Source organism: Rhineura floridana, chromosome 17, assembly GCF_030035675.1.
Source record: "Rhineura floridana isolate rRhiFlo1 chromosome 17, rRhiFlo1.hap2, whole genome shotgun sequence".
NCBI lineage: Eukaryota > Metazoa > Chordata > Lepidosauria > Squamata > Rhineuridae > Rhineura > Rhineura floridana.
In genome coordinates this window covers 30,596,407-30,622,986 of record NC_084496.1, presented here as the reverse complement: position 1 = coordinate 30,622,986, position 26,580 = coordinate 30,596,407, and the positions used below count along the sequence as shown (strand labels likewise).

The window sequence follows — 26,580 nt, the reverse complement described above, 5'->3', positions numbered from 1 at the left end:
TAAGCCCTACTGTATTACTCATGAGAGCAAGCATAGGGCTAAATACTTTTATAGTGCCTACTAATGGGAGTGTGTTACTGAATGAGCAGACACGTACGTTTCTGTTCAGTACCGAGGAGGTATGACTTAATTGTGTGCATACTCATGAGAATGAGCATAGGACTAAAACTTTTAGGTGCCCAGTATTACTAAAAGTGCATTGTTAAGTGTTCCCTGTTTCTTTGCAAAGGAGGATAGGGAAAGAACCAGAACAGGTGGTGGCCACACAACTTTTTCCCCATCTGAGAAGCAACTGTGACAGCAGGGACCTCTTCTGGACCCAAAGTAAGACGCTTTAGAGTTTAGATAAGTGCTCTTTGTAAAACTGCAATGCTCAAATGTCCACAGTATGTTTGCAAGGGAGGAGAACAGGGACGACGGGACGGGGACGACACAGAACTTGGCCATGACCTCGTTGGCCATGCCTCCATAGCAGCCCTGCCAAGTCTAGCCGGGAAGCAGTCTTTCAGGAAAGTGTGTTTACTATCATTCATCCATATTTGATTGACTTAAATATCTAATACCACACCTCTCAGAACTCATCTCAGGATGAGGTACAAGGCTATCACAATTTAATGACATTAAAACGATCATAATTCAAAACTCTATGAACTATAGGAAAAAGTAAAGACAAGTGTAATTAAAACCACAAGTCCTTAAAAATGATGTCTTCATTAGTGCCAAAAGAAACACAACCCCTCATTGAGGAGGCCCTTATGACATCCTTCATCAACCTGAAGTTCCCGCCACCCCCAGCCAGGATGATATAAGCTTCTAAGGCAGCCTTTCCCAACCCGTGTGCCTCCAGATGTTGTTGGACTACAACTCCCATCAGCCTCAGCCATTGGCAATGCTGGCTGAGGCTGATGGGAGTTGTGGTCCAACAACATCTGGAGGCACACTGGTTGGGAAAGGCTGTTCTAAGGAATGCAGTTTTGCAAACCCAGCATTGATGCGGCTTACGTTCTCCACACCTTGTGCTAAAGCAGTGTTGGCCACTTGACCGCTTGCCATCTCAGAAACACTTGGACTGCAGAGCTGCATTGCAAGCTGACTCACTGATACCCAAACAAGAGATTTGCTTATATCGTCCAGCTGGACCTCAGTCTAGGGTAGGGTGGGAGGTGACATAGATAGATGAGCTTGTCCCACACCTTCTTTAAATCCTTGCCCATTAAGTCCTTTGTCAGCCTTTGGCTTTTACTTGTTTTTGATTTACTTAACTAATTCCGTTTATGACTCTCTTCCTATAACAATAACTATTAAAACAACTTCATGTTTAAAAATAAAGCAATTTAATGTATTTTTAAAAACTGAAACCCCAAAAACTTCCACTTAAAAGGCATGTTGAAAAAGAAAGGTCTTCCAACAGGCTCCAGTCAGACAATACCAGCAATGCCTGTCTCTGTGTAACAGGAGGGCATTGCAAAGGGGGGCGGCCACTATGCTAAAGGGCCACTTTCTTTGCCATCTTGAGCATCAGCATCTCTGGAGCCAAAAGGAGCAGCTCGTCTTCTGCCTCCCTCGCCCCTCCCCATGCACCTGCTTTTGTAGGGGAAGATCTGGGGCATTTGCAGAGTTTTATGGAGCTCTTTTGATTTGGCACCAATCACTGAAGCGCTGAATCCCAAGTTCCAACATTTAGATCTCTCTTTTTGTGGAATGATTCCAGGTAGACCCTTTTATGTAACAATTTGGATGTTTACATGATTTTTTTTTAAAAGGAGAATCTCTTCTCCCAGCCGCTCCCCTTCCTAGCTAGCTTATGTGATGAATAGAAATTCTAATTCATAGTCTGTTGCAAGGACTGGCGGGGGCGGAGTGGGGGGTGGTATGTGAGCTGTTCTTGATTTATTAGTCCAGGGTAAGGTGTAAAAGATGCTACAGGGCTGACACTTTTTTCCTTCCCCACAAGGAAAGAACTCTGCCCCAAGTGAGTATGCAGCTGGGGGTATGGATAAGTGACAGGCACATCCAGCAAGATTAGCTGGGCATAGCAGAGGCCAAGAGCATTCAGTGGTTCCTCACCCCTGGCTAAATGGCATCCACGATGTGCCACAAGGCAGGTGCCAGCTGTGTGGGCGAGCTCATTTATGGCTTTCTGCTGTGGTGCCTGGACATGAAGACTTCTGAGCAGACCTTATGTTCAGTTTTTTTTCATCCCTCTCATATAACAGGAGAACATGAGGTCACCCAAAGAAATGACTTGGCAATCGATGGGGGGGGGGGGAGGTGAAACAAAAGAACTTCATAACCCAGTGTGTAATTGATTTTTATTTATTGATATATTTACTGTATATCCCTCCTTTATGCTCCTTGTGGTGGCCCCAGATTATTTGCTGCGGTCAGATGCACCATGGAGTGAAAAGGGATTGGGCAAACTCATCACAGAAGATGAGTTTAATCATGGCCGTGAAGCGGAATCCTCATAAGTAGAGCTTGCAAACAAAATTCTGTTCCAGGGTCCCAGCCAGGATGCCAGAAGCTGCCAGGAGCCCAAGCAAACCAGCTTGCCTTTTCTCTCTCGCGCGTGCCACCTCCATTCTTCCTTTCTAACATGTGTGGTGTCCTGTTATTTCTAGTTATGTCCACTAACAGTGCTCGTTCCTCAGCTGTGGGATAGATGGTACGCTTTGGGCTTTTTCCCCTCAGCAAATTCAGGTTCTCCGAAGCATGCTGGTCCTGCCTTCTTGTTTCTCAGGTACCTCATTTTGGCCCCATTTCTTTTTGCATGTAGAGTGATGAGATGATGATGATGACAACTCTGTGGAGCCTCCATGTTTAGGGGCAGTGTTTCAGTGGGAAGGCTCCTGTGCTACAGCCTTGCTTGTGGGCTACCTGGAAGCCTCTGCTCTGCCCCTGTGGGACATGAGAAGCCCGATGAACCGTTGGACTGATCCAGCGGGGCCTTACTTACATTCGTTGGCCAAGATTCAGCAGGGATGTAGGGATACTTCTCTAGCTCCTCCAGTCTCCTTTTAACTGTATCTATGCCCCACCACAGTTCCTTGAGGTACAGCCACTTCTGGAACCTCCTATGGCTGCTTTATGTTGTCTGCAGGCTCAAAGGACTTGGCTTCCTTTATTCCACTTAAGGTTGCCACATTTTCCTGACTGGCCCTGTTCCTCTGTCTTTAACAGTATCCTGGCAGGCTGCAATTAACCAGCTTTATGTTTTCGCTGCCACAGACTGTTAGAAACTGCAAACTTTGGGCTCCAACACCATTTCTCTCCCTGTCCTTGCCCCTGCATTTAGCTTTGTCCAATGAAACCCTCCAGATAACTCAAAAGGTCACTTGCCATTTTGGGACATTTTTGTCAGTCCTAAGAAAGGGATGTCCCTTACTGGCTTTTGGATTTGTGTGTGAGTCTGGCCAGCTGCCGCCTAACAGATGGATGGCTTTTGTGTGCTTCTCTTCTGAAAGCTGGGCTTCTCCGTGACATTTTGCTGCCTGCCTGTGAGGAAGAATATTGTCCTAACTAAATGGCCAATAATTTGCTCCTCTTTCATGAGACGAAAAATGGGCTGTGGTCGCTCGCTTGCGAGGAGCCACCTCCTGTTGCGAAATGTTGGCGTTCTGCTTTTGGAAGTGGCCAGGCAGATCTCGGCCTCCCTTCCTTGATTATTTGGATGCAACAAGCAGAAGGTGTTTCTTGAAAGGAAAAGAGGCCCATCTGGGCCTGAGGAGGTGGCGAGGTGTGTGTCTCTTTTTTACTTTCATCTCTTCAAATAAAGCTTGGGGCTTGAGGAGCCCCAGGAAAGAGCCTCCAAGCTGCTGTTCCGAGCCAAGGCACATTCCTTTCCCCCTCCTTGCAGCAGTAAAACCTCGCATGGCGCTCCTTCAAGGTCAGAGACCTTTCCCCCTCTTTGCAAGCGAACAGTGACAGGGTTCAGCTTGGCTGCTTTGGCAAAAGGGGAAGGGGAGAGGATCCATGCGCACTGGGACAGAGGAAAGGCGAAAAGGGCAAGGGGTGCCTCTCCTATGTCTCTGGCCAACTGGGCCATCTCCAGACACCAAGCAAAATGGTGCATCCTGGCCTTTGAGGGATTTCTTTGCAGTTCTTCAGTGGCAAACTGGGAGAGTGCAGGGCTCTGGCAATCTCTCATCCCTTTATTCAGGATGCAGCCAAGCACTTCTTACGGTAGTGCTCTGGGTTCCTGTTTCCTTAATGGTCACATTCTTAGTCCAAGTGTGGCAGGTGAAGCTTTTCCAGACACCTGCATATACGCATATGTATATATGTTAATGCATGACTTTTGAATTGTTTTACAAATTATGTGGTAGGTAGGATGTCTATGGATGCCTCCAGTCACTATTTTTTTTGGGGGGGGGGATTTACGATATACTGGAATTTTAGGTTTCTGTAATTAAAGTGGATTAAAGCACTCTGTGGCCCTAACCTAACAAATCGACTAGTTTTTAAAAAATAAGCTTTTTTGCAGTCAGGAAAGTGACAAGGAAATGGCTTCAAAGGCATGGGATGAACATTAATGGGAAGACCTGTATCTACCCTGGAAGTAAATCAGGATGACTGCTGACTGTCATATAACCATCCCATAACCAAATCAGCTCAATAAACACCAGCCATAGAACCCTTCCATAAAGGAAGCCACAGACCTGAACTTACAAGATCTAAACTGGGTGGTTCACGACAGATGCTCTTGGAGGTCACTGATTCATAGGGTCACCATAAGTCATAATCGACTGGAAGGCACATAACAACAACAGAACCCTTCCACACATTCTTTGTGTTATGCATGTGTGTGCTCATGATGGTATCAAGGCAGTTAATATGCAGTCCTCCTGTCAACAAGAGCACTTGCCCTCTGGACCGCTGCCGGTCATGGCTGGTTAAAGGTAGCCAGAGGGGGCTGGCCCTTGTGTTGTTAATGCATCACTGCTTGGCAGGGATGTGCCGGCTGCCCTTAAAGAGGCAGTCACTCCTTACAAAGCCCACCCTGGACCCAATAGTTCATGACAACTTCCGGCCAGTTGCTAATACTCCATTTTGGGGGGGGGGAGGTAGTGAAGGCGTGAGACAGCAACTACAAGAATTCCTCGATGACACTGATCATCTGGATCCACTTCAGTCTCAATTTAGGCCTGGTTTGGGGAATGAACTGGCCTTGGTCGCCCTGGTTGGAGAGGGACAAGGGCGATCCAGTTACTCGATTCCTCAGCGGCTCTTGATACCATCGACTGTGGAATTCTCCTGGGCCAACGGTGTGAGGTGAGTAGCGATGGCACTGTAGTCCAGTGGTCCTGATCCTGCTTGCGTGGTCCAGTCCAGAGAGTAGCCCTTGAGGGCCTGCTCTTCGACTCCCCAGCACCTTATGGCCTGCCCACTGCTTTGCTTCAGCGCTCTGTGTAGCCCTGAGCCTTGGTTTAGTACAGCCTTGGCCAACCTGGGGCTGATGGGAGGTGTAGGCCAAGACACCTGGAAGGTACGAGGATGACCACAGCTACTTTGGCATGACATGCACATGTTTAGCCACTGTGCCTTGGAGGACACCAGATTTCCTCTCACAAACGGTGGAGGCAACACTATAGGTTTGCACTTACTCTTTCTTTCAGCGCAACGTTGCACTTGTTTCCAAAACTGTAAGGGGAGACTATTGTTCCCTCTATGCAAACGACAAGCCCTTCCCCCCCCCCTCTCACACACACACGTGCGCCTTGCAGGTAGAAAAAAGTGCTGCCACATAAAAAGGCATCTGAGGCAAGTTGCCCTTGGCAACCGAGGCTGCAGCACAGAGCTTTCCTTTTAGCCACCTGTGGGTTGCCCATCTTCACACACTAGCTACAGCTTGAAATGGCACGAAATAGCCCTGTGGAACACACCCACTGAGGAGGAAATTCCTCTTTTTTTCCCTGCAGGGCAAAGAAAGTACCTTTTTACAGGACTCCAGACAGGCTGCTCTTGTATGATGTTTCCATCCCTCACCCTTCTGAGATGAGTGAATTAAGCTTGCCAGTACTCCTTCCCCCCCTTGTGCCTGGATGATCCCATTTAGAGCCAGTGTGATGTAGTGGTTAGAGTGTTGGACTATGACCTGGGAGACCAGGGTTCGAATCCCCACACAGCCATGAAGCTCACTGGGCAACCTTGGGCCAGTCACTGCCTCTCAGCCTCAGAGGAAGGCAATGGTGAAATCACCTCTGAATACCCTATCCATAGGGTCGCCATAAGTCGGGATCGACTTGAAGGCAGTCCGTTTCCAAGCAAAGGAACTCACAGCCTGGAAATGGAGGAACTAATATCCTCGGGGGTTAAGGAGGCGAGTTGACTTAGAAAGGTGTCCTCAGCCTACATACGGCTTCATAACAACCTGTCATGGGCCCTGCGGGGGACTCCTGCTGGAGTGATCAGGAAGAGGAGAAGGAAGAATGGGATCCTGGGGAGGGGCCCAGTGGATTACAGCTGGAGGGGCTGAAACAAGAAGGCTACAGCAGCTCCCCCCCAAAGTTCCAGTTCCAACAGAAGAAGCACTGATGCCAATGATCTGGCCCTTGTCCCGCCTCTCAGCCCTCTCTTGGCCCCCCAGGCGCCACGTGTGGCTCCTCCTGAGTAGGAATCGGACACTCAGCCAGAGGCGGATCAGGATAAAGTGCTGCCACCACCGCCAAGAATGCTCCAGCAGATCTGCAGGCGCTCCCAGCCAGTGCCAGCTTCTCAGCCTGTTTGTGGGAGTGCTCACTTGCTCATGCAATCCTGCTCCCATAGGATCCCTTCCCTGCCCTCAAGAATCCTTGGAATACCACAAGGCTCCTTAGAGGAACTGATCTCCTCCTTTGGGAGCAAGCAGCAGGCTATGAGGAACCACAATCTTTGTTGGTGTACAGTTTTTATCTTAAGATACCCTAAGGGAGAGAGGCCCAAGCAACTATCATGTTAAGTGATCACTGACTGTTGGAGGGAAGGAGAAACAGAGATGGAGTGCTTGGAATCCTGAATAGTACTCCACGCTGCAACTTTCTGCTGCAGGGTTCATCACATAAGCTGCCATAAATCAAGCCAGATCACTGGTCCATTTCGCTCAGTATTGTCTGCCTTGGTTGGCAGCAGCGCTCCAGGGGTTCAGATGGGGTCCCTCCCAGCCATACCTGGAGATCTCTCTGGGAATTACACTCTAACCACTGAGCTACGGCCCGTCCCCAAAGGTAACAGCTAAGAACTGTTAAACACTTTAAATGTGTATAGTGTTGACATGCCCACAGAAACACTTCACCTACAGTATATTGGGGGAGAAGGACAGAGAAAGGAAAAAACTTTTTTTCTTATCTGAATGCAGGTTTTTAATTTCGTCACTTCTCCATTTGAAGCTTGTTATACAAATGGCACTTACAAAACAAAATTAAGAAAAAAAACTTAAACAAAATATACCAGAACATGAGATGTTTTTCAGAGCCACAACAGCCAAGGAAGAAGGCAAGGAGAATTGTTCTTAAAAATTGTTACATGAGAGAAGCCAGTGGGGTTACATGTTTCAAGCAGTCATCTGGGAGAGAAGAAATTTGGGGAGGGGGCAGGATGAAATAGGAAGGCCGGGACATGGCACAGGATTGGGGCCACACACTTGGCCCTGCTGGCAGTCATCTCTGTTCCCAAAGTTGTGTGTCTTTCACACGAACTACTCTAGACTTTACCACTCCCAAAATGTTCCAATAAATTCACGTTAAGGCTCCTATGAAGTCCCAGAACAACCCTTCCCTGACTCATAAGGCAAATAATTCCAGTTTTTTTTAGAATTTAGCACCGAGTATCGATGGAGAAGAGGACCCCTGAAGATGGCAAAGTGTGTGTGTGAGAGTGTGTGTTTAAGGCTTGTAATAGCTTCCTTCCACCCTGCTCTGAGCAACAGAAGGGCTGGCACTTTTGCATTTGGGCACCATGATGACACAAGCAGGGTCCTGTGTGTAGAAGAGGCCTGGGACTGATGGTTTGGTGGATTCCATCAAAAAGATCAAAGAGCACCTTTTACCTGGAGTCTCTCTGCATCGCATGAGAAATCAGGACATGAGATTTGGCAAGAGATTGCCCAGGGAAGAGCCCCAACTGGTGCCCTCCAGATGTTTTAGACCACCACAAGTCTCATCAGCCCCAGCCAGCTTGAGCAAATTATGTTGGTGATGGTGGGGTGTAATCTGCAACATCTGGGGAGTAAAGGGAACAGAGAGAACCCCCAAGAAGACATCAAACAAGAAAAAACCCCACAGGGTGTACGCACAGGCAAGACTTTTCCTGAACAGTTAAGCAACACGTTACAAATGCTCACATGGGTTATACAGTGCTGCAGATCTATTGCAGACTGTTGAGGGTGGCTCTGTGGAGAGCTCATATAAACAGAGAGGAACACTGCTTGGTCACTTTTCTTGTTTCCAGGAACTCCAGAAGCAGAGCTTGGCAACTGCCTGGGCCAAGAAGGGCTGAACAACAGCCTTGGCAAGGCCCTCTAGAAGCCACACCAGTGGCACACATGGGCCAGGGAGAGGCAGCCGGTCAAGCCAGACGCCTCAACTCTCAAAACAGTTGGATGAGCAGGGCTTAAGCGGGGGGGGGGGGGGGGAGGCAGAAATCCTAATGAAACAGAACGAAAAAATGTACTGAACATACAGCCACTGTGCAAAGGTTGCTAATTTTGAAAAGCTTCCTATTCTGGAAACTGAGCCTCACAACTTGCTTCCCACTGCTCGGTCCAGGAAGTGACCTGAAAGGGAAGAAGCTCCCTGTCTGAATGTACATGTGAAGCAGCCGTCTCCCCCCACTCAGCCGCTTCCACCACCTTTCCATGCTCCTTCCCCGCCTCAACACGAATCCTGGCTTCTGCACTCACACAAGCAAGATATGGCTGTCCTTGGAGGCACAAACTCCCAAGCAAAGCCAGAAAAAGGAGAGGGCACCGAGGAAGAGGGAAGCAATGGCATCTGCTGACCTTGCTCCGTGGTGTGGCAAGAGCAGGTGCGACGCAACAGCAGGACTGACCTGCAGACCCCCCTGCTTGCAGGAGGCAGTGGCCAGTGGAGGAGAGATGCTTCCCTGGAGGCACACACCGGAGGGAAAGAAAAGGGGGTGCTAAAGTCCCCCCTCCCCAATCAGGGGAAAGGAACTGGCACAGTTAGGATGTGCAGCTTGACATCTGTGAGATACCAGCACTGATGAGCAACAATTTCAGGCAGCCCTGATCCCTCTAATATTTTAAGATATCAAATACAATAATATAAAAGAGAAAATGAGTTCTAACAACTTGCAGCTTCCAGAGGGATGTGGGGGAGAAACAGTAAGGCGGCATCAACTGCTCTGTCAGTGCAGTTGTTCAGGCCTTTTAGAAAGAAGCTCAGAGATGCTGCTTGGGCACTTTTCAGCAGAGCAGGACGGGCTATTCAACAAGCTCAGCCCCCTAGGAGATGAAGGACATACAGCTTCTGCACAGCTCTGGTCCACCAAGAAGCAGCTCATGTTTCTGTGGACAAAGCTTCTAGTCCCTGTTACTTTACTTATTTGCTGGCCCATGTTGGTCTCTTAACTGACCCACCACCATCACCCCCCACTTCGCCAGGCGATGTCTTTGCCTTAGGCAAGAGAAATGAGACATTTAACTAAAAAGCCAAGGAAGGGAACCCTAACCTACTACAAAAGGCTACCTCAAGTTGAGAAATCCAGTTGACCCAGGAGGATCCACATGGCCTGCATTGGGCCAAATAAGTGGACCCTGAGAAAACTTTCCCAAAGGTTCAGTGCTAGTTGGCTCTGTCAGCATCTCCCCCAATCCCAGCACGGAGGACATGCCAATAGAGGGGGCCAATTTACTTTGGGATGGCATGGTGGGATTTATTCCCTTTTAAATTCAGAGGCCTGTAGAGATAAGGCCAGGTTTGATAGCCCAACCTTTTACAAAGATTCCCACTCACCACCATGTCTATGCAGACCGAGTGCACAATTTTCTGTAGATTAATCACATTTTCCAGTTTTAAAGAGACTCCCCATGCACACACACACCATGGCAAAGGGAAGAGATCAACCTAAAAATTCTATGGCAGGAGATAAGCAGCAGGCCAGTCAGAAAGACAAGCTCTCGTAAAGAAGAGTCACACTGGAAGAGGAAAAAACAAAAGTCAGCAACTACAAGTGGGTGGGGGGTCAGAAAGAGCAGAGAGGGAAAGAGGAGGGGGCAGCTAAAGTGCATTTAATACTCCCAGAGGGTGGAGGGGTCAATGGTGTCAGCAGATGCTTTGAGGACGCCGGCGTGGTCGCCCTTCAGGTATTTGCCGTTGACTTTGATGGCCACCTTGTTGTAGTCGCAGAACTCAAAGAAGAAGTCCACTGGCGTGTTGCTGCTGCTGGTGACAGATGACTCATTGCCAACCATCCAGTATTTGCCAGTGGAATCTGGAAGCAAGGCAGGGAAGAGGGTCACAGCTGCCCTGCCAATGCATTCATGCAGCATGGATACTCACCGGAGAACAGCTGCGATGGCTAACACAGGGGCCCTCCAGATGTGTTGGATTCCAGCTCCCAGCAGCCAGCACAACCAATGGTCAGGATGATGCAAGTTGCACTCCAGCAACATCTGGAGGGCCACAGACTCCCTGCCCCACCCCTGGCATCAGCCATCTTTGGGGACATAAGGGCTAGAATCTTCTATCCTCTTTTTAAAGTGAAAGCAGATGTTCTTCAGGAACATCCATTCTGGGACCCTTCTCATGGGATCTCAGCAGACTGGCACTGTCTCTAGCCACACAGCACAGAGACAAGGCAGGCCAGCCAGCTAGCAGCACAGAACTGAGGCCTTCAAGAGCCTGCGGGCAAGAAGAGTTCATACCTTTGATACTGTAGGCTCCATCATTGAACTCCAGCTGAAAGACATCATAAGAGGAGCGATTGGAATCCAGAGTGCCGGTCACCTTGCGGCAGCCAATGAAGCCGTGCTCTCCACGAAGGACAATAATCGGACGGTTGATCAGCTTCATGAGGAAGTGCTCCGTCTCACCTGTTTGTCAGGGAAGACAGAAGACAAGTCATGGGTCGGGAGCTTGTGAGGCACACTGATAGATTGAATAGACAGAGGCGGGGAGGAGTTAGGGGATGCCTAAAGTCCAGGCCTTTTGCACCAGGTTTGAGATCATCTCCCCCTTCTCCATCCCCTTTTAAAACGGCTGCAGAGGACAGTGCTGCTGAGATCCCAGCTAGCCACCATCTTGATTTACCCAGAGGTACCCAAGCATCAGCATGTGAAGGTGCCGAGCAGGGCTATTGGGAGTGCATTGCCATCAGCACACTGGCGACTTGCCATCTATTTTTCCTTTTCATCTTCTGCAGATGTGATGGTGGATGTGCTAAAATTGCACCTGATGGGATGAGAGCCAATAAAGTGAGGCTCAATTCAGACAAGACAGATCCAGGCAAGTGAAGTTTCACCACGTCTGGCAGGGTCACTCTTGCCCAAAAGGTCAGGTCTTCGTCTGGGCGTTCTCCTGGATCCAAGGCTGTCACTGGAGGCACAGGTGGTGCAGAGGCCTGCTTTGGCCGGTGACCCAAGATGGAGATAATCTGGCTTCAGTGAGGCAGGTTTTGAAGACTGTTTGGAAACTGAAGCCAGCACAGAACTCAGTGGCTAGGCTGTGGACTGGCACTCAATGGTCAGAGCATATTGCACTGTTTTTAGCCTGAGTGCTAATGTGTTTCCAGGCCCAATTCAAAGGGCTGGCTTTCACCTAAAAACTTGGACCTCAATATCTCAAGGAAAGCCTTTTCCCCCTATGAACCTACCTAGATCAAATCTAGTTTCCTCTGAAAAAAGTTGGGGTGGGGGGGTGACAAGGCTGGGGGGTGGGGTGGGGCGGGGCTGGGCAGGGCCTTCTCAACAGCAGCGCCCCCGCCACCAATCACTTATGAAATGCCCTCCCAAGGGAGGCTTGCCTGGCACCAAATTCAGACTGCACTTTGGTGCTAGGCAAACATCCTATCAGTGCCACCAGGCATTTAAGTGAGGGATTGTTGCTTCCTGGGACAAGAATCTACTGATCAGATCAACTGGAAGGTTTTTTGTAAATTACAACACGGTGTTCTAAACTGTTGATTTTACACATTTTGTTTTTTTTTTAATTGTAAATCACCTCGATTATCAGTATAAGAAGATTAATAAGCTTAATAAATAATATGCATGTGTGCCCTTGGCCTGCGCCCTCAAGTCCTAAAGGTGCCCAGCAACACCCCTGCCAACTAAGCAAAGCATCCAGAAGATAAGGGTCACACTGTCAACATAATACTAGGGTATAATAAAGCTTTCAGGTTAATGGAAATTTAGCCAATTTGCAAGTACTGACAAAGCGATATTAGACTAAGCATCTCTGTACTTGCAACAAACTTGCATTCTTACCAGCAGTCCCAGATTTGGGTGAATACAGGTCAGCCAAATATCACATGGTAAGCTATCACTGGGTCCCTGCCATCCCCTTGAATTCCAACCTATGTATTCTCTTGCCAGGCAGAATTCACTTCAGCAGCTGATCAGAAATCTGGTGAAGCAACAGCCCAGGGAAGTTGGCCAAAGGCATAGCTGGGTTACGACTTGGCGAGGGGGCTGCAGGCTACGTTACCACTCAAGTGACTACATGCAGACACCTCAAAGTGGCAGCTCGATAGAGAAGGAGGCCTTACATTAGCCTTCGCTAACCCGGCACTCCACAGGTATTTTGGACTACAACTCCCATCAACCCTAGCCAGCACAGCTGGTGAGGAATGTGACAATGTTGGCAGAAGTGGGTGTAGTCCCAAAACCTATGGAGGGCCCCAGGTTGGCAGATGCTACCTTATGCCAACTATTAAGCACACTGAAGAGGGGACACCCTGGTCACCGGCAGGTTGCTGGGATTTAGGTTACTAGACTAGGTAGTGTCTCTTGGTTTGGCTCAGTTAAGGCAACACTTCTATCATGTTAAAGATGTCACACTCAGGATCCCAGATTAAATATGCCTTGCTATGGAGACCCCAAGCACCCACTTTGCTTTGTAAGCTTTGCCAGGAATTTAAAAACATCCTTGTTTGCTCCATAAGCATTTATAGGGCTTCAGGTCTCCTGCTCAGCAATTCCTTGTTTACTGCATATTTATGCAATTTTAACTCAACTGATTGCTTTCATTGTTAATAATAAACTGGAGGGCCTGCAACCTTGTGCTTTGTGCTACACCCCACTTTTCTCCCACCATCCACAGTGATGAGCAATCTTGTTCACAGCTTCAATACTTCTGTGAAAAGGCTTTTAATAAAACAAATAAACTGGAGGATCACAGGAACTCTAGCAAAAAATAGACTCCACAAGACTGACAATCACCCTCGTCTACTTCAAATGGCTGTGACTCTCCAAGGCTTAAGGCATGGGTAGGGAACCTATGCCCCCCTCCAGTTTTTGTTGGACTCCCCACTCCCATCGGCCCCAGCCAGCATGGCCAATGGTCAGGGATCACAACGGGAGTCGGGCCTGGCAATATCTGGAAGGCACCAGATTCCTCATCCCGGTCTAAGACCAAGGTTTCTCTTAGCCTTGCTCCTCTGCACTCTCCAACTGGGCTGCTTCTGGGAGGAAAGGCGGGAGATAAATTTAATAAATAACAACAACAATAATCAGGAGTGCCTGTGAATTTGTGCTCTGGGCTGGGGGGGCCCTTTTCTCCCACCATCCACAGTGATGAAGGATCCTTACTGGCAGTTTCCACAGTCGCAGCGAGCTGCCCATTCTTCTTCGCTGTAACGTATTTCCCATTTGCCGCTTTCAAGGTAATGCGCCGGTCGCACCACTCAATATCAAAGTAACAGTTGGCATTCCTGCTGTGGCAGAGAGAGAGAGAAGAAACAGTCCTGCCAATAAGATTGAGGGGATGGGCAACGTCTGGCTTCCTGGCCAGAACTTCTGGTTTCACTCTGCATGCAGCCACCAACAGTGAAAAAATGCATGGGGGGGGAGGGAGAATCCTCTGCTACCGCAAATTACTATTTGACAATAGGCAGTCGTCATTCACAAAAAAGGGAGGGGTGTCTGTACAAGGACAGTATTATTGAGCCTACAAAGCTCCGTAGGCAGCTAGCTGAATTTCCTCCACTGATGCAAGTTTTCAAAGTCAGATGTCTATTCCTATTAAGCTCATATTTGTTTACTAGAGGGGTAGCCACGATTAGCCTCTTGCAGCAAGAACAACAATATTGTAGCACTTTAAAGACTAACTTATTTTGGCATAAGCTTTGGCGGACTTCAGTTCTGTTTACTTGCATCTGATGAAGGGGATCGTAGTTCACAAAAGATTATGCCATATGGCTGTGAGCCTTTAAGGTGGCACAAGGCTGTTAATTTGTATGTTGTCACACACACAAGGTCTGTCTGTACACTGGGGCATCCAAAGGCGCTCCTGGTAGTGCCGAACGCTCCCGCAGATTGTCTGATGTCCACTAAGACCCGGACTTCTAGCGTGGCAGCACCTGCCCTTTGGAATGTGCTTCCAATGAACATGAGGCAGGAACATCCAGAATTACTGAAAACATACGCGTTCACCCAGAGGGGTAATCCAGCTATGTCAATCCTCCATTCTCATCTATTTATTTATGATGTATTTGTTTTATCAATGTAAACATTATTATTGATTTTGTGTTGTTCACTGTCAATTTGTTTTAAAAAAAACAATGGGATATAGACATTTTTGCCCATAAATAAAACAGAACAGCAATGAACACACAACCCAACCCAGGAAAAATCATATTCTAAACTTGGCCTGCCAGAGATCCCAATCTGGCCTGCAAGGCCATCTCCCCCAAACTGAGCCCTGCACCTGACATCATAAAGACAGGTACAGATGTGGCATCAAAGGACCAGTCAGGAATTCTGAGCGAGCTCCCAGTTGTTCCTTTGATTGGAGAAAGGCCCTCACTACCCATCCCTCACTGCCCATCAGCTTTTCTCCACAAGGGGAAAGTGTTTTGAATGAAGCTACTGCTAAAGCAGAGGTTTCCCTCTTGGGCAGCAAGGGTGCACTCCGCTCCAGCAGCATTTTGCACACATCAGCAGCATGAAGAACTCCTTCATCCAGCTGATGCCTGCAAAAAGCTGATTGCAGGGGAAGGGGTGAAAGAAGCTTCCATTTTGCAGGCATCGGCTACGTGAGGGAGTTCTTCGTGCAGCAGATGCCTCCAAAATGCAGGGTTCTTACTCTCACCCCCCATGGGGGGGGGAACCACTTCCCACAGCATCAAGCATAAGGCTGGCAATGCCCCCTGTGCTTGGGAAAAATGCAAGGGATTTTGACAGGTGGGTGGAAGAACCCTCATGTCCATCATGTGATGTCATAATTATGCAATGTGATTGACAGGCGATTTGTTCCATCCACCAGTTAAACCTGGCCCATGTGGGCTGGGCCCCAGAAGGCAAAAAGGTTTGTCACTCCTGTTCTAAGCTATTTTTGGGATCACAAAAACTTCCAGAAAACCCATTCAGCCAAGTTTCCTGAGAGGGTGGACTCACTTAGTTGAGGCAGTGGACTGCACCCCACCATTTGAGGTAAGGGTCCAGTACTTCCCAGTATAGGTTCTGAAGGTGCATTTCTTGGTATCTTTGTTGATTTCCAGTTGGAAGGTTTCTTGATCGCTCTCCTCATCCTGATTGGCCGAAAGGTCCATACCTGAGAAAGGAGATGGGCACAGTCAATCATAAAGCATGGTCGATGGCCTAGATCCCTGGCTCATGCACACTCGTTACACACAGGGCTAACCATGGCTAACTCAAGGCACTATGTCTGGCCAGCTGCTGCATGGGGAAAAAAGCTCCAGCCTAAGAGAGGCCTGAAGTTGTCTAAACAATGCCTAGAGGAATTAAACCTCAGAAGTTGGGTTGCGTGCAGAGAAGAGGGAAGCATATCGACATACAGCTTTGAATCAGTTCAGGGATACATAATTCTGCATAGGAACAGGTCCGTGCAGAATCCACAACTGCACCTGGTAAATAACCATCCCGTTTTGCTTCTGGTGGATGCTTTGGTAACAAGGGTTGCAGAGGTGCTGGAATTATTCCCTGGATCTAGACGTTAACCACCATGAGTGGATAATGGACACATCTCTACACTGCAGTACATCCATGACAACAGACGCGCATGAAGGCAGAGCCCCACCCAGTGCCATAGCCTGCCAAGCTCATGGACTGCAGCTGGTAAGGCCTGTTTTGAACTGTTCATAAGTAGGCCAAATTATGGGTTTTCACCTTCCTCCCTCCAATGAAAACTGACTTTTAAATCAATGAAGGATATTGTCGTATTGTCAAACAATGCTGAATAAGCCAACATATCACCTTCCTCAAATTTTAGAACTGGAAGGGACCGTGGGGGTCACCTATCTAGTCCAACCCCCTCTGCTTGTTGCAGGATACAGCCACAGCATCCCTGACAGATGGCTGGCCAGCTTCGCTACCTCCAGCAAAGGAGAACCCAACACACTCACCCCAAGGCAATCTCTGTCAAAATACCTCTTGCCATCCAGAAGTTTCTCCTAATATTTGGCCAAAACCTGCTTCCCTGCAATTCCCACTCACTCATTCTAGTCCTGCCCCTGGAGGAACAGAGAAAAGGTCTGCTACGTCTGCTGCACAACGGCCCTGCAGAGATTGGAAGAGAGCCGCTGTCTCCCACATGACTCTCCCCTTCCTGGGCTAAACATAGCAGGTCTTTCAACTGTTCCTCCCAGGACTTCCAGGCTCCTCGCCATCCTTATCACCTCCTTCAGGGCATGCTCCAACTTGTCCATGTCCTTTAAAAAAAAAAATGGGATGCCCAAAGCTAATGTGCCCTTCAGCAATGTGTAATTGGAGGGGGGAGGGAGGGGAAGAAAGAATTACTATCCTGCCGCTACGTGGGTGCGTTTGTGAAAGTGCTGAAGAGAAAGCAACCCATCCAGCCATAATCCCTCAGCAGGCCCATCACTCATACACATGCTGCTAAAATCTAGCAAATGGTAAATTTACCAACGGTCACAAGGCCACCACTTTCCAGGGCCAATTCAAAGTGCTGAAGAGAAAGCAACCCATCCAGCCATAATCCCTCAGCAGGCCCATCACTCATACACATGCTGCTAAAATCTAGCAAATGGTAAATTTACCAACGGTCACAAGGCCACCACTTTCCAGGGCCAATTCAAAGTGCTGGTCATGGCTTGTTCAGCTTGACACGGCTTAAGCCCCCCCCCCCAGTCCCTTGCAGAATCTGCATTTGTCCAGATCATGCCCCCCTCAGTGTGCCCTCAGAGGGTGGCAGCGGGCCTTTTCAGTGGTGACTTCCCATTTGTGGAATGCTTCCCCCACCCCCCACAGCACCTTCCCTGATGCTGACGGAAACCTCTTTGGGGCACCGGGGGAAGACAGTTCTCTTCTGCCCGGCATCCGAGTGTTCAAACAATGTCAGCTGCTGCAGGAAATATGTACTGCAGGAAATATGTGCAGGAAATGCGTTCTTTGATGGTCAGACTTGTGGAGGGTTTAAAAATAACTAGCTTTAAGTATTTTTTTGTACTGCTGTGTATTGTTATTTTTGCAACTTGCTTTCAGAGTTAGGAAGCAACTAATAAACTCAATGAGTACGGCCAGAATTTCTAATGTTTAATAGACACACATAGCTCTGTCCATCATTAAGCCAAGAACAAGGGCAGACACCCATTGCTGTGAGACCTCGCGTGCGCAAACAAATGTCTGAACGCCCCTGCAGACGTCCTCCTTATTGTGCATTCCTAATGATTTGCACCCATGATGGTGTTGGGGAAGTTATGGCATCCCGCTTTCAATACTGTTTGCAACTGCAAAATTTGGGGGCCGGACACACAGCTTCGTTTCCAATCAGTGCATGCCCCATGTTGTCCTGCTGAAATCCTGTAACTTTTTACAGTACAAATGTTCTGGTTTATATTTGTCCTGCTTCTGTTGCACTGCAACCCCTCTGGATAGCAACACTGTGGAAGGAAGCAGAGCAGAAAAACTCATGAAGCAGAGAAACACCCATCTCTAATGCATTGCAGAATACTCCTCCTATTGACCACCAGCCTGGAGCCCCTCCGTGGTACATTGTGCAGGAGCTTCTCCCCCCTTCCAAAAACTCCACTACTTAGAGCTGAACTGTCAGGAGCCCTAGGAACTTGTCAGTTGCAAAGCTAGACAAAACAACCAGAGCTCACTGCAGACAGAAGGCGAAGAGAAAATATGCTTAGTCAGCTGATGCTCCAAAAGCAAAAACGCAACCCTCCTGCGCTTAGCAAGTTTCCCTCTCAACACGCTGGGCTTTATATTTACATATTAAATACACGCCTCTGCAGGACCAAGTGCAGCTGCAGACTGGACCTCTGAGGCAACATGCAAAGTGGTGGTTTCTAGGAGCCAGCAAGGAAGGCAGCAGGGACGGAAACCAACTGTCCATGGAGCGCCATCCACCGGGGTTGGAGATGGCACCGTTGGGGGATAATGCTGCCCTGCCCTTACCATACCCTCCCTTCCTCCAAGGGCATCTGGTCCAAGGTTCCCAAGAGTGGAAACTTGGGAAGGTGCACAGCAGCGGCAGTGGCTCAGATTTCCTATCTGGAGCCAGCCCACACCAGTTGCAGCACAGGGGTTGCCAACCTTTTGGGCAGGTGAGGATTTCTGAGCGAGTGCCCTGGTTTCCAGGGAGAGAAAGGTAAACCACCTGATCACCGAGGGGATAGTGGATGGGTGGGGGCCTCAGAGGCTTTGTGAGCACCAAGGGAAGCCCTCAAGTGCACCCTGTGCTCAGGGGTGCTACAATGGTGTCTTCGCATATTCTGCTGCCTCTGAAGCGATGTCTGAATAGCACCTTAAACTTGGCAGCTATCCTGGTACAGCCGTTGGTCCAACTGCATTCCTCGCTATTACTCATTGGTTACAGCACAATAAAGCCAAACAGTACACTGGTTCTTTAAAAACCATTCCCACACTGAAGCACACGCCACCTCTCCACACACACACGTGGAATTCATCTGGGCCCCCATCTCCAAAGAGCCACAGATCTTTCTTGGTGCTTTGGCACTTCTCATCATGGAGGTTAGCAAAACTGCACAGTTTTACCCAGACATTAGACGTTGCATGCAGGGATAAAACACCAGTACGGCTACAATTTGACCCACGTTATACAGAAGTTTTGTGACAATTGATGCATCCCTCAAGGAAGTCAGCAAAGCAAGAGGGTAGGACCTTTTGGGGCAGTTTCTGAGGACAAGACCAGCCGAGGCCACAAACTGCTGATCATGGAGGAGAAGCCACACCCAGCCCAACAGCCCATTTCTTGCCAGCTGCAGAGCCTCAAAGTCTTCTCCTTCCAGGCTGCGGGTACCCACCAACCCCAGAGTCTGTGTGTGGTTCTTCATCCTGTGAGAGCGCGCTCCTCCCACCCCCAGACAACATGAGCTGACTTTCAAGTTGCAGCTGGGGTTTGTTCACATCTGGGAACTAGAATGTCTCAGCTGAATAGGCAAGTCAAAGAATGCAGCAGCCTGTGCAGGGAGGAAGGAGAGAAAAGGAGGCTGGTTCCGCCTGGTGTCTCATGTAAATCAGATGTGGGGACAATCAGACCACACCGTTAAGGGACTCCATGCAGCACAGAGCTGGTGAGATTTTTCCAAAAGGGTTTCCAAAGAGTCACTGCTGGAAATATGGCCACTGCAGAGAAGTGGAGTGAGTATAAGCCACCAGTTACTAAATGTAACCACCTTGGCAACACTGCTTGCCTGCGTCTTCCGGCCACATAGCTGGGGGGAATTCTGCCCCTTTGCTGCTTCCACAGATTTCACTGGGTGCAGTTTGCGCAGGGCAACCACTTACACATCACACACATGCACAGCACACAGATTCACATATTCTAATTTATATGTATAGAGCACATTTAGAAATAATTGCTATTTTTAAAAAAACCAAAAAAAGACTCATCCCGCGCTAGTGAGGAAGACCGAACTGGGTGCCTGCAAATTCTCCAGCTAGTCAAATGCGTACAGCTAGTTCATATCTGCAAAGCTCTCTCGATAAAGATTGTGGTTTAGGCAAAGGCAGAATTCTTCTATGGCTTCAGCCACATCAGCCTTAAAGGAACAGAACATCCCTTCCAGACAGAGATGCTGCTTTTCGTTTGCAAGGCACATTGTTAGAAGCCTGATGCATAGTAAAGAAACTTTTATCCTGCCCGCTCTGAAAATTGAAATTGCTGTAATGACCATTAGGAACCCATTTTCTAATCCTACATTAAACATATTGCTAGATTAGCTTGCAGTCTTAATGAGCCCCTTGATATTCCACTCATTTTGCTTGACTGATAAAGGTGAGTGACTAAATATTGCTTCTGTGCACCTGGTGGCAACCCTCATGTCAAGTTAAGGGGGAAGGGAAGCACAGGGGGGCAAAAGAAAAGAAGATCTCCTCCCTCCTGGGGAGAATCTGGAATGCAGGAGAGAGATGGGCCAGTACCAGCTTTGGGAAAGGAAAGCGGAGACAAGGGCGGACAGCTGCAATGAAATGGCACAGATCACCAACTTCCCATGCATTAGCAGCTTTGGGAAAAAGAGTCAGTCAGAGAAGGCTTACCCCCCCCCCATGCTGGAATAGAAAGGATCAATCTGGCCCCGTCGGTTAGTGAGGTGCTACCCACTAATGGGCATGATGGTTTTTTAAGGAAGCAGCAAAACTCCTGTATCTGAACGGAACTGTTAGCACAGGCTACCCGCACCATATGAGAAAGGTCATAGCTCAATGACTATTTAGAGTCACTCGGGGTGCAAAAGTGGTGGCTGAAATGCCATGGGAAATTACAAGTGGGGGCAGAATTCCCCTCCCAAGCACCAATTTTTCATCTCCCAAAAGCCCCTGGGGCTGACGCTACATGATGAGGACTTTGGTGGCGGGATGGCTGACTTTTCACTCTCTTGGGGAGTCAGCTGAAGGGTTGTCCCCCCATTTCCCTACCCATTAAAATGAGCCGTAAAATGAGCTGAGGCATTTCAGTTCAGCTCTAGAACCGCTTCTGGGGAAACAGTTTTTGTGATGAAAGTTTAGGGGAAACAGAGTAGCTGAGAAATCAACTCAAGAGCGGCGGGGGGGGGGAGCAAGGAGAGGGGCCCAGATTCACAAAGAATGTCTCCAGCCCTTCCCCAAAAGCCAGTTGGGGAATTGGGTTACATGGATTCATCAGAAAGGAATGCAGCCAGAACTCCACAGCAGCCATTCAAAGCGGCTTAAAACTGAGCTTGTGCAGGATAGTAAAAACCATGCTGACAATGACTCAAGTCACTTGCTAGCCTTCCACAGACCGGCTGCTCCAGCTCCCAGACAAACCAAATGGACCGCACACACCCCACCTCAAGGTGCCTCTAGGGAGGCACAACCACACAGAGATTTTACCAGGACTGAACACAACCCTCTAAATACATCCTGTAACAGAGCCCCAAGTCTGCACAAACGTAATGCAAGAGCCCTGAAACTGAATCGGACCAAAGGCTCATTTAGTCCAGCATTTGGCTTCCCACGTGGCCAGCCAGATGCCCATCAGCAGAACATGAAGGAAATAGCTACCGTGGCTAACAGCCATCAGCAGACCCGCCTTCCATGCCTCTGCTCACGCGCCAGCATCTCCACTCCCTGTGGATAGCTTCACACACACCTTTCCTGGGTCCCCCTCCCTCAGGGCATATTCAAGGACACTTGGGCAGCCAAGCGACAGAATACTTAAATTCCGCCCCCCCCATCCACTGGTCACTCTCCTGCGCAAGCTCCATTATAATGAATAAGGGCTGCATACAACATGATACTGAGGACCTGCTCTGGAGCGTGCTGACCCTAACCGTTAAGAACGTAAGAACAGCCTGCTGGATCAGGCCAGCGGCCCATCTAGTCCAGCATCCTGTTCTCACAGTGGCCAACCAGGTGCCTGGGGGAAGCCCGCAAGCAGGACCCGAGTGCAAGAACACTCTCCCCTCCTGAGGCTTCTGGCAACTGGTTTTCAGAAGCATGCTGCCTTTGACTAGGGTGGCAGAACACAGCCATCACGGCTAGTAACCCAGCTGTCAACGCCCAGGATTGTATCAACCGGACTGAGTCTGGCAACACCAGGAACAGACAGACAGAGCCAGCTCCTGCAATTCCACTCCGTTTCCCTTGTCTTAGAGCATACCAGCTGTTCAATCAACTCAACTCCCTTCCTTCCTTCCCAGGCAGACTAATTTTGCATATCAGACATTTTACAGTCCCTACAGTGTGTTTGAAGATAGACGATAGGAGACTCATTTCCTGCCACCCCCATTTTAAGCACCAGCAGACTAACAGGAAGGCAGGCCAACCTGTCTTCACCTAAGTTCACACAGGGATGGGAGGACTGTGGTGCTGAAAGAAATCTGAAGAGCTGGGAAGTCTGAGACTCTGAACGTTTGCAGAATTTATCCTTTTGTTTGTCACAGAGATCCATGAAGGGTAGAGACACCACACCTCAAGCACCAAAAACCTTACATTACTGGCTTCTGTGCCCAATTTCAGGAATACCAAGAGGGCTAGAAGATTGGTTTTAAGAAAAGCTGAAACTTTTAACAGGGATGGACTACCGGTAATGCTTCAAACAGAAAGGTCTCCGGTCCAGTTCCTGGTATCTGTATTTAAAAGGGTCAGGCAGCAAGTGATGGAAAGATCTGATATAAAACGGCTTCCTCCATCCCTGGGAAAACAGTAATACCCATTGGCTGGCGAAAATGTTTTCTCCATCTATTCATATCTTGCATTTATCTCCAGTCTTTCTTTCATGGCAGAATTCAAAAAGCGGCAGGCATAAGGCTCCCAGGTGGTCTAGCCAATCACCAACAAGACCTGCTTAGCTTCACAAGGTGCTGCATCCGCGCACCTTCACATCACTTCACAAAGATGCAGTTCCTCCTCTTGCACAAGGCGGGCTCCGCACACAAGCAACTGTTCCAGCCAGGCCCTTCCATGGAGTAACCCTGAGTTCGCCACACATGGAATTACAGAAAAAGGAGCTTTGAGACTCACTGCCCCGTTGTTCACAAAACACACACATACGTAGTGAACAATAGTGTGCCATCCTGTAACTAGATTTCCAGAGAGACCGAGATGCACGTGCAAAACTGTGCCATCTCACTCTATCACCTTGCCACTAGTAGTTTCCCAGTCCCTCAGGCTGGTGTGCCACAACAGTCTGTGCCAACTCTCCAGCTGGAGGGAGGGAGGGATGTGCTCCATTTTTCCTTTAGCAACAAATTAGCTTGCACCCACACACTATTGCCCTGCACAGCCTCCATCCTTACTGGCTAGGAAAGGTAGGGAACATCATGCACAGTGTACAGGAGGCACAGCAGACCACAGTTCCCAACGCTGAACTGCAGGGTGCTCTCTCAGATGTAAAGAGGGAGTGTCACAGAAGGAGAACCACCACACCTTCATCACAAGGATCCTGGAGCCCTCCAGATGATGTTCATCAGCCCCAGCCAGCAGTAGCCCAACATCTGGAGTGCCACCAGCTCCATCTCTCCACCTCAGAACATCTGGAGTCAGACCATTGAGCCCATCTAGTTCAGTACTGTCTACACTGACCAGCAGTAGGACTCTCTCCGGGGCTGCAGGGCGGGGACATTCCCAGCCCTCCCTAGAGATGCTGCTGGGGAATGAACCAGGGACCTTCTGCATGCCAAGCAGGTGCAACAGCCCTTCTCAAAAGCCAGAAGTGTATGTTAATCTCACTGGGACCCCATTTCCAAGCTGGATGCCTGGAGCCACTCATCTGCAGATAACGGCGCAGTCAGACTTTTAATTACCAGTGTTGTCAAGGTCAGGCAGAGCCTTGGGAGAAGTCAGATGATTTCTCGTCTGGTATCCATGCAAGAGTGGTAATTAAAAAGGAGCGAGAAGCAGCTGGCTGGGACGAGGAACCCAAGGTGCAGGAAGAAGAAACTCCAGAGATTTCTGCAAGGGAAAAGCTGGGGGCGGGGGTTGGAGGAAGCGGCAGAAAAATCAGGAAACAGAATGGCAGAGAAGCATCAGGCTGGATATTTGTCTTTAACGAAGCTGTCCCCATGTTAATATTGACACCCCCAGGCGTATTTCAAGCCTGAAAGCAAACTGGGCCAGAACTGGGAGGGAAGGAGCACCCTGCTGCTTCCCCCCCACAGTACCTGACAAGAGCTGCCCTGCTGGATCAGGCCAGCGGTGCATCGAGTCAACCATCCTGATCACACCCCAGGTCATCCCTGGGCATGGTCTAAAAGGGCACAACACAAGAAAGCTGACTGAAGCTAACCAAGTCTGGACCTGGTCAATGACTGGAACCCTTGGGAGCCCATGCACTCCACCACAAGAGCCATGGTAGAAAAAAAACAGCCTCCTCCAACCCAGTGCCCTCCAGATATTTTGGACTACAACTTGCAACAGTGATGGGAGATGTAGTTCAAAACCTCTGGAAGGCACCAGGTTGAGGTAGCTAGAAGGTAGGATATCAATACAACGCACGGTAATGGAAATGCCATGAGAGGATGGGCGGCTTCTTAATACGCTGGGATAAGTTTCAAGGCTTGAAGTGGGGCTAGAACAGCTGTTTTCAGGGTGGGCTCCAGGGCGGGGGGCAGGTCTGCAGAAGACTATCAGGGGTTCTTCAGCAAGAAGGAAGGCAAGGGCAGCTCCCCAAGTGACCAGCTTAGCCATCACCACTGACCATCAAACTACATGCATTGCAGAAGACTGTTGGGTATATTCAAAGGTACATTTCTCAGTTCAAATGGAAGTGAAAGCGAGATCTCGCAGGCCTGACCACAGCGCCATATGAACCCAACATGCATCCTGCAAATACCTCAAGTCTGCATGGCACAGTAGCTTTGCAACAAACATGAAGAGAATCCTTCAGCAGACATGCAAGGGGCTCTCCCAAGCATACAGCATTTGAAAGCCACTGGTCTAGAAAATAAATCCCACAGGTGAGATAAGCAGCACTGGTATGGGGCTTTCAGGAATACAACTTGCATGCATAAACATCATACTCAGACCTCTCAAGCTATCTACTTTGTACATGGTCCAAACTGAACCCCACGATCTCCTTCTGACTGAAGCAACTCTTGGGGACAAGCTGCAACAAATCTCTGGCAGCAAGCGAAAGGAAATGGTTCCAGGGCACCCAGCCACAGATATGTGGGCCATATCCTAGAGGGAGCATGAGATTGCAAGCAAATCTTTGCTCTTGGGAACAGGGGCAATTAGAATCACAGCTGAGGAAACCTGACTGGTTATACCTCAAATCTAGGAACACTTAGAATAGTAAACAAGTCCTGGGACCTGCTGGTAAAGGACAGGTAATTTGTTTGTTGTTTTGTTGATGTTGTTGTTGATGATGTTGTTGTTGTTGATGATGTTGTTGTTGATGATGTTGTTGTTGTTGATGATGTTGTTGTTGATGATGATGTTGTTGTTGTTGCCACCATCTCTTCCAGCTCAGAGTTTCCAGAGGTCAATCAAACAAAAACTTAATTTTTTTTTGTATACTGTGGGGAAATTTGACAAAAAGGTTAAGGTGTGGTGAGAGGCCTTTTGAGGGCTTTGGGTGGACAGGGGAAAGAGGTAAAGGCTTGGCTCTGGTAGTTCTTCTGGGAAGGCAGTGCAAATGGATCTCCGCTGTAGTGGACCCATTAAAGGGTGGTTGGGATGCTCCTGCAAATAACTACTTTAGGACAAGGGTGAGGAACAGGATGCCACTGGTGGGCCAGATTGTCATCAACTTTTGACAGGTGCTTGGAGCCAAGAAGAGTTCCTTTGATGGTGCGCTCTCAGCACCAACTGATGGAGGCTGAGAAGCAGCCCCTTAGAAACTGGTCCCAGCCATATCTTTACCTGTCTCACACATGAGATCAGATGTGGGGCAGTGAACACGGTTTGGGGAAATACCCCAAATGCCTAATCAGGCCCTCAGGCTGGAGGTGCCACACTGAGGCTTCAGGAATGCCTTCTCGGCCCCATACTCTAAGAAGGCCCTAGGGTGCCACAGCTTCCTCACGCAATGTGTGCCCAGGAGACCACTCAGTTCACAAGGAGTAATGTCAAGGTACAACATATCCAAGGATCTGAGGCAACCCGGGTGTAGTTTTGAGGACAGTTCTTGAACTAATCAGCCCAACTTAATACCAACACAGAAGGTGCGGTAGTGCCGGTGTTCCTACAATGGACTACATCAATGTTGAGTGTGCAAGGGGGACACAGCTGAATGTCCAACCCCCAATTTATACACAAGAAAGCCAGCACATATTTAGGGAGAAGCTTGTGCAACCACAGCTTCCCAATTTTTCCATGTGCAGATCTCCTGAAATACACAGAAGCATTCAAGATATGATTCAGCTGTCTGGAGTGGTGCAGCCCAGAAACAGTTTTATGACCTCTGCCATCATCCCCAGCCTTCTATAGCAGAGGAACTTTAGAAAAAGCTTCTAAAGCACTGCTTTGGCCCTCCAGACCACCGTCTTTGCTGGCTGCAACTGATGGGACTTGTA

At 48.8% G+C, this 26,580-nt stretch overlaps 1 protein-coding gene across 2 annotated transcripts in view; it reads right to left on the bottom strand.

The window, feature by feature from the left end:
* Positions 1 to 7,311: 7,311 nt before the first annotated feature.
* The window catches only part of FSCN1 (fascin actin-bundling protein 1), a 35,467-nt gene continuing 16,198 nt past the window's right edge, over positions 7,312 to 26,580 (bottom strand). The window contains exons 2-5 of one of the 2 annotated variants that reach the window (XM_061599492.1): positions 15,548 to 15,704; positions 13,742 to 13,866; positions 10,862 to 11,029; positions 7,312 to 10,428 (exon numbers count right to left, since the gene is read on the bottom strand). In XM_061599492.1, the coding sequence (XP_061455476.1) occupies positions 10,226 to 10,428; positions 10,862 to 11,029; positions 13,742 to 13,866; positions 15,548 to 15,704 (653 nt within the window). In that variant the 3' untranslated portion in view covers positions 7,312 to 10,225. The remainder of the gene's footprint in view (positions 10,429 to 10,861; positions 11,030 to 13,741; positions 13,867 to 15,547; positions 15,705 to 26,580) is intronic. The other variant, XM_061599493.1, reaches the window with a different exon arrangement.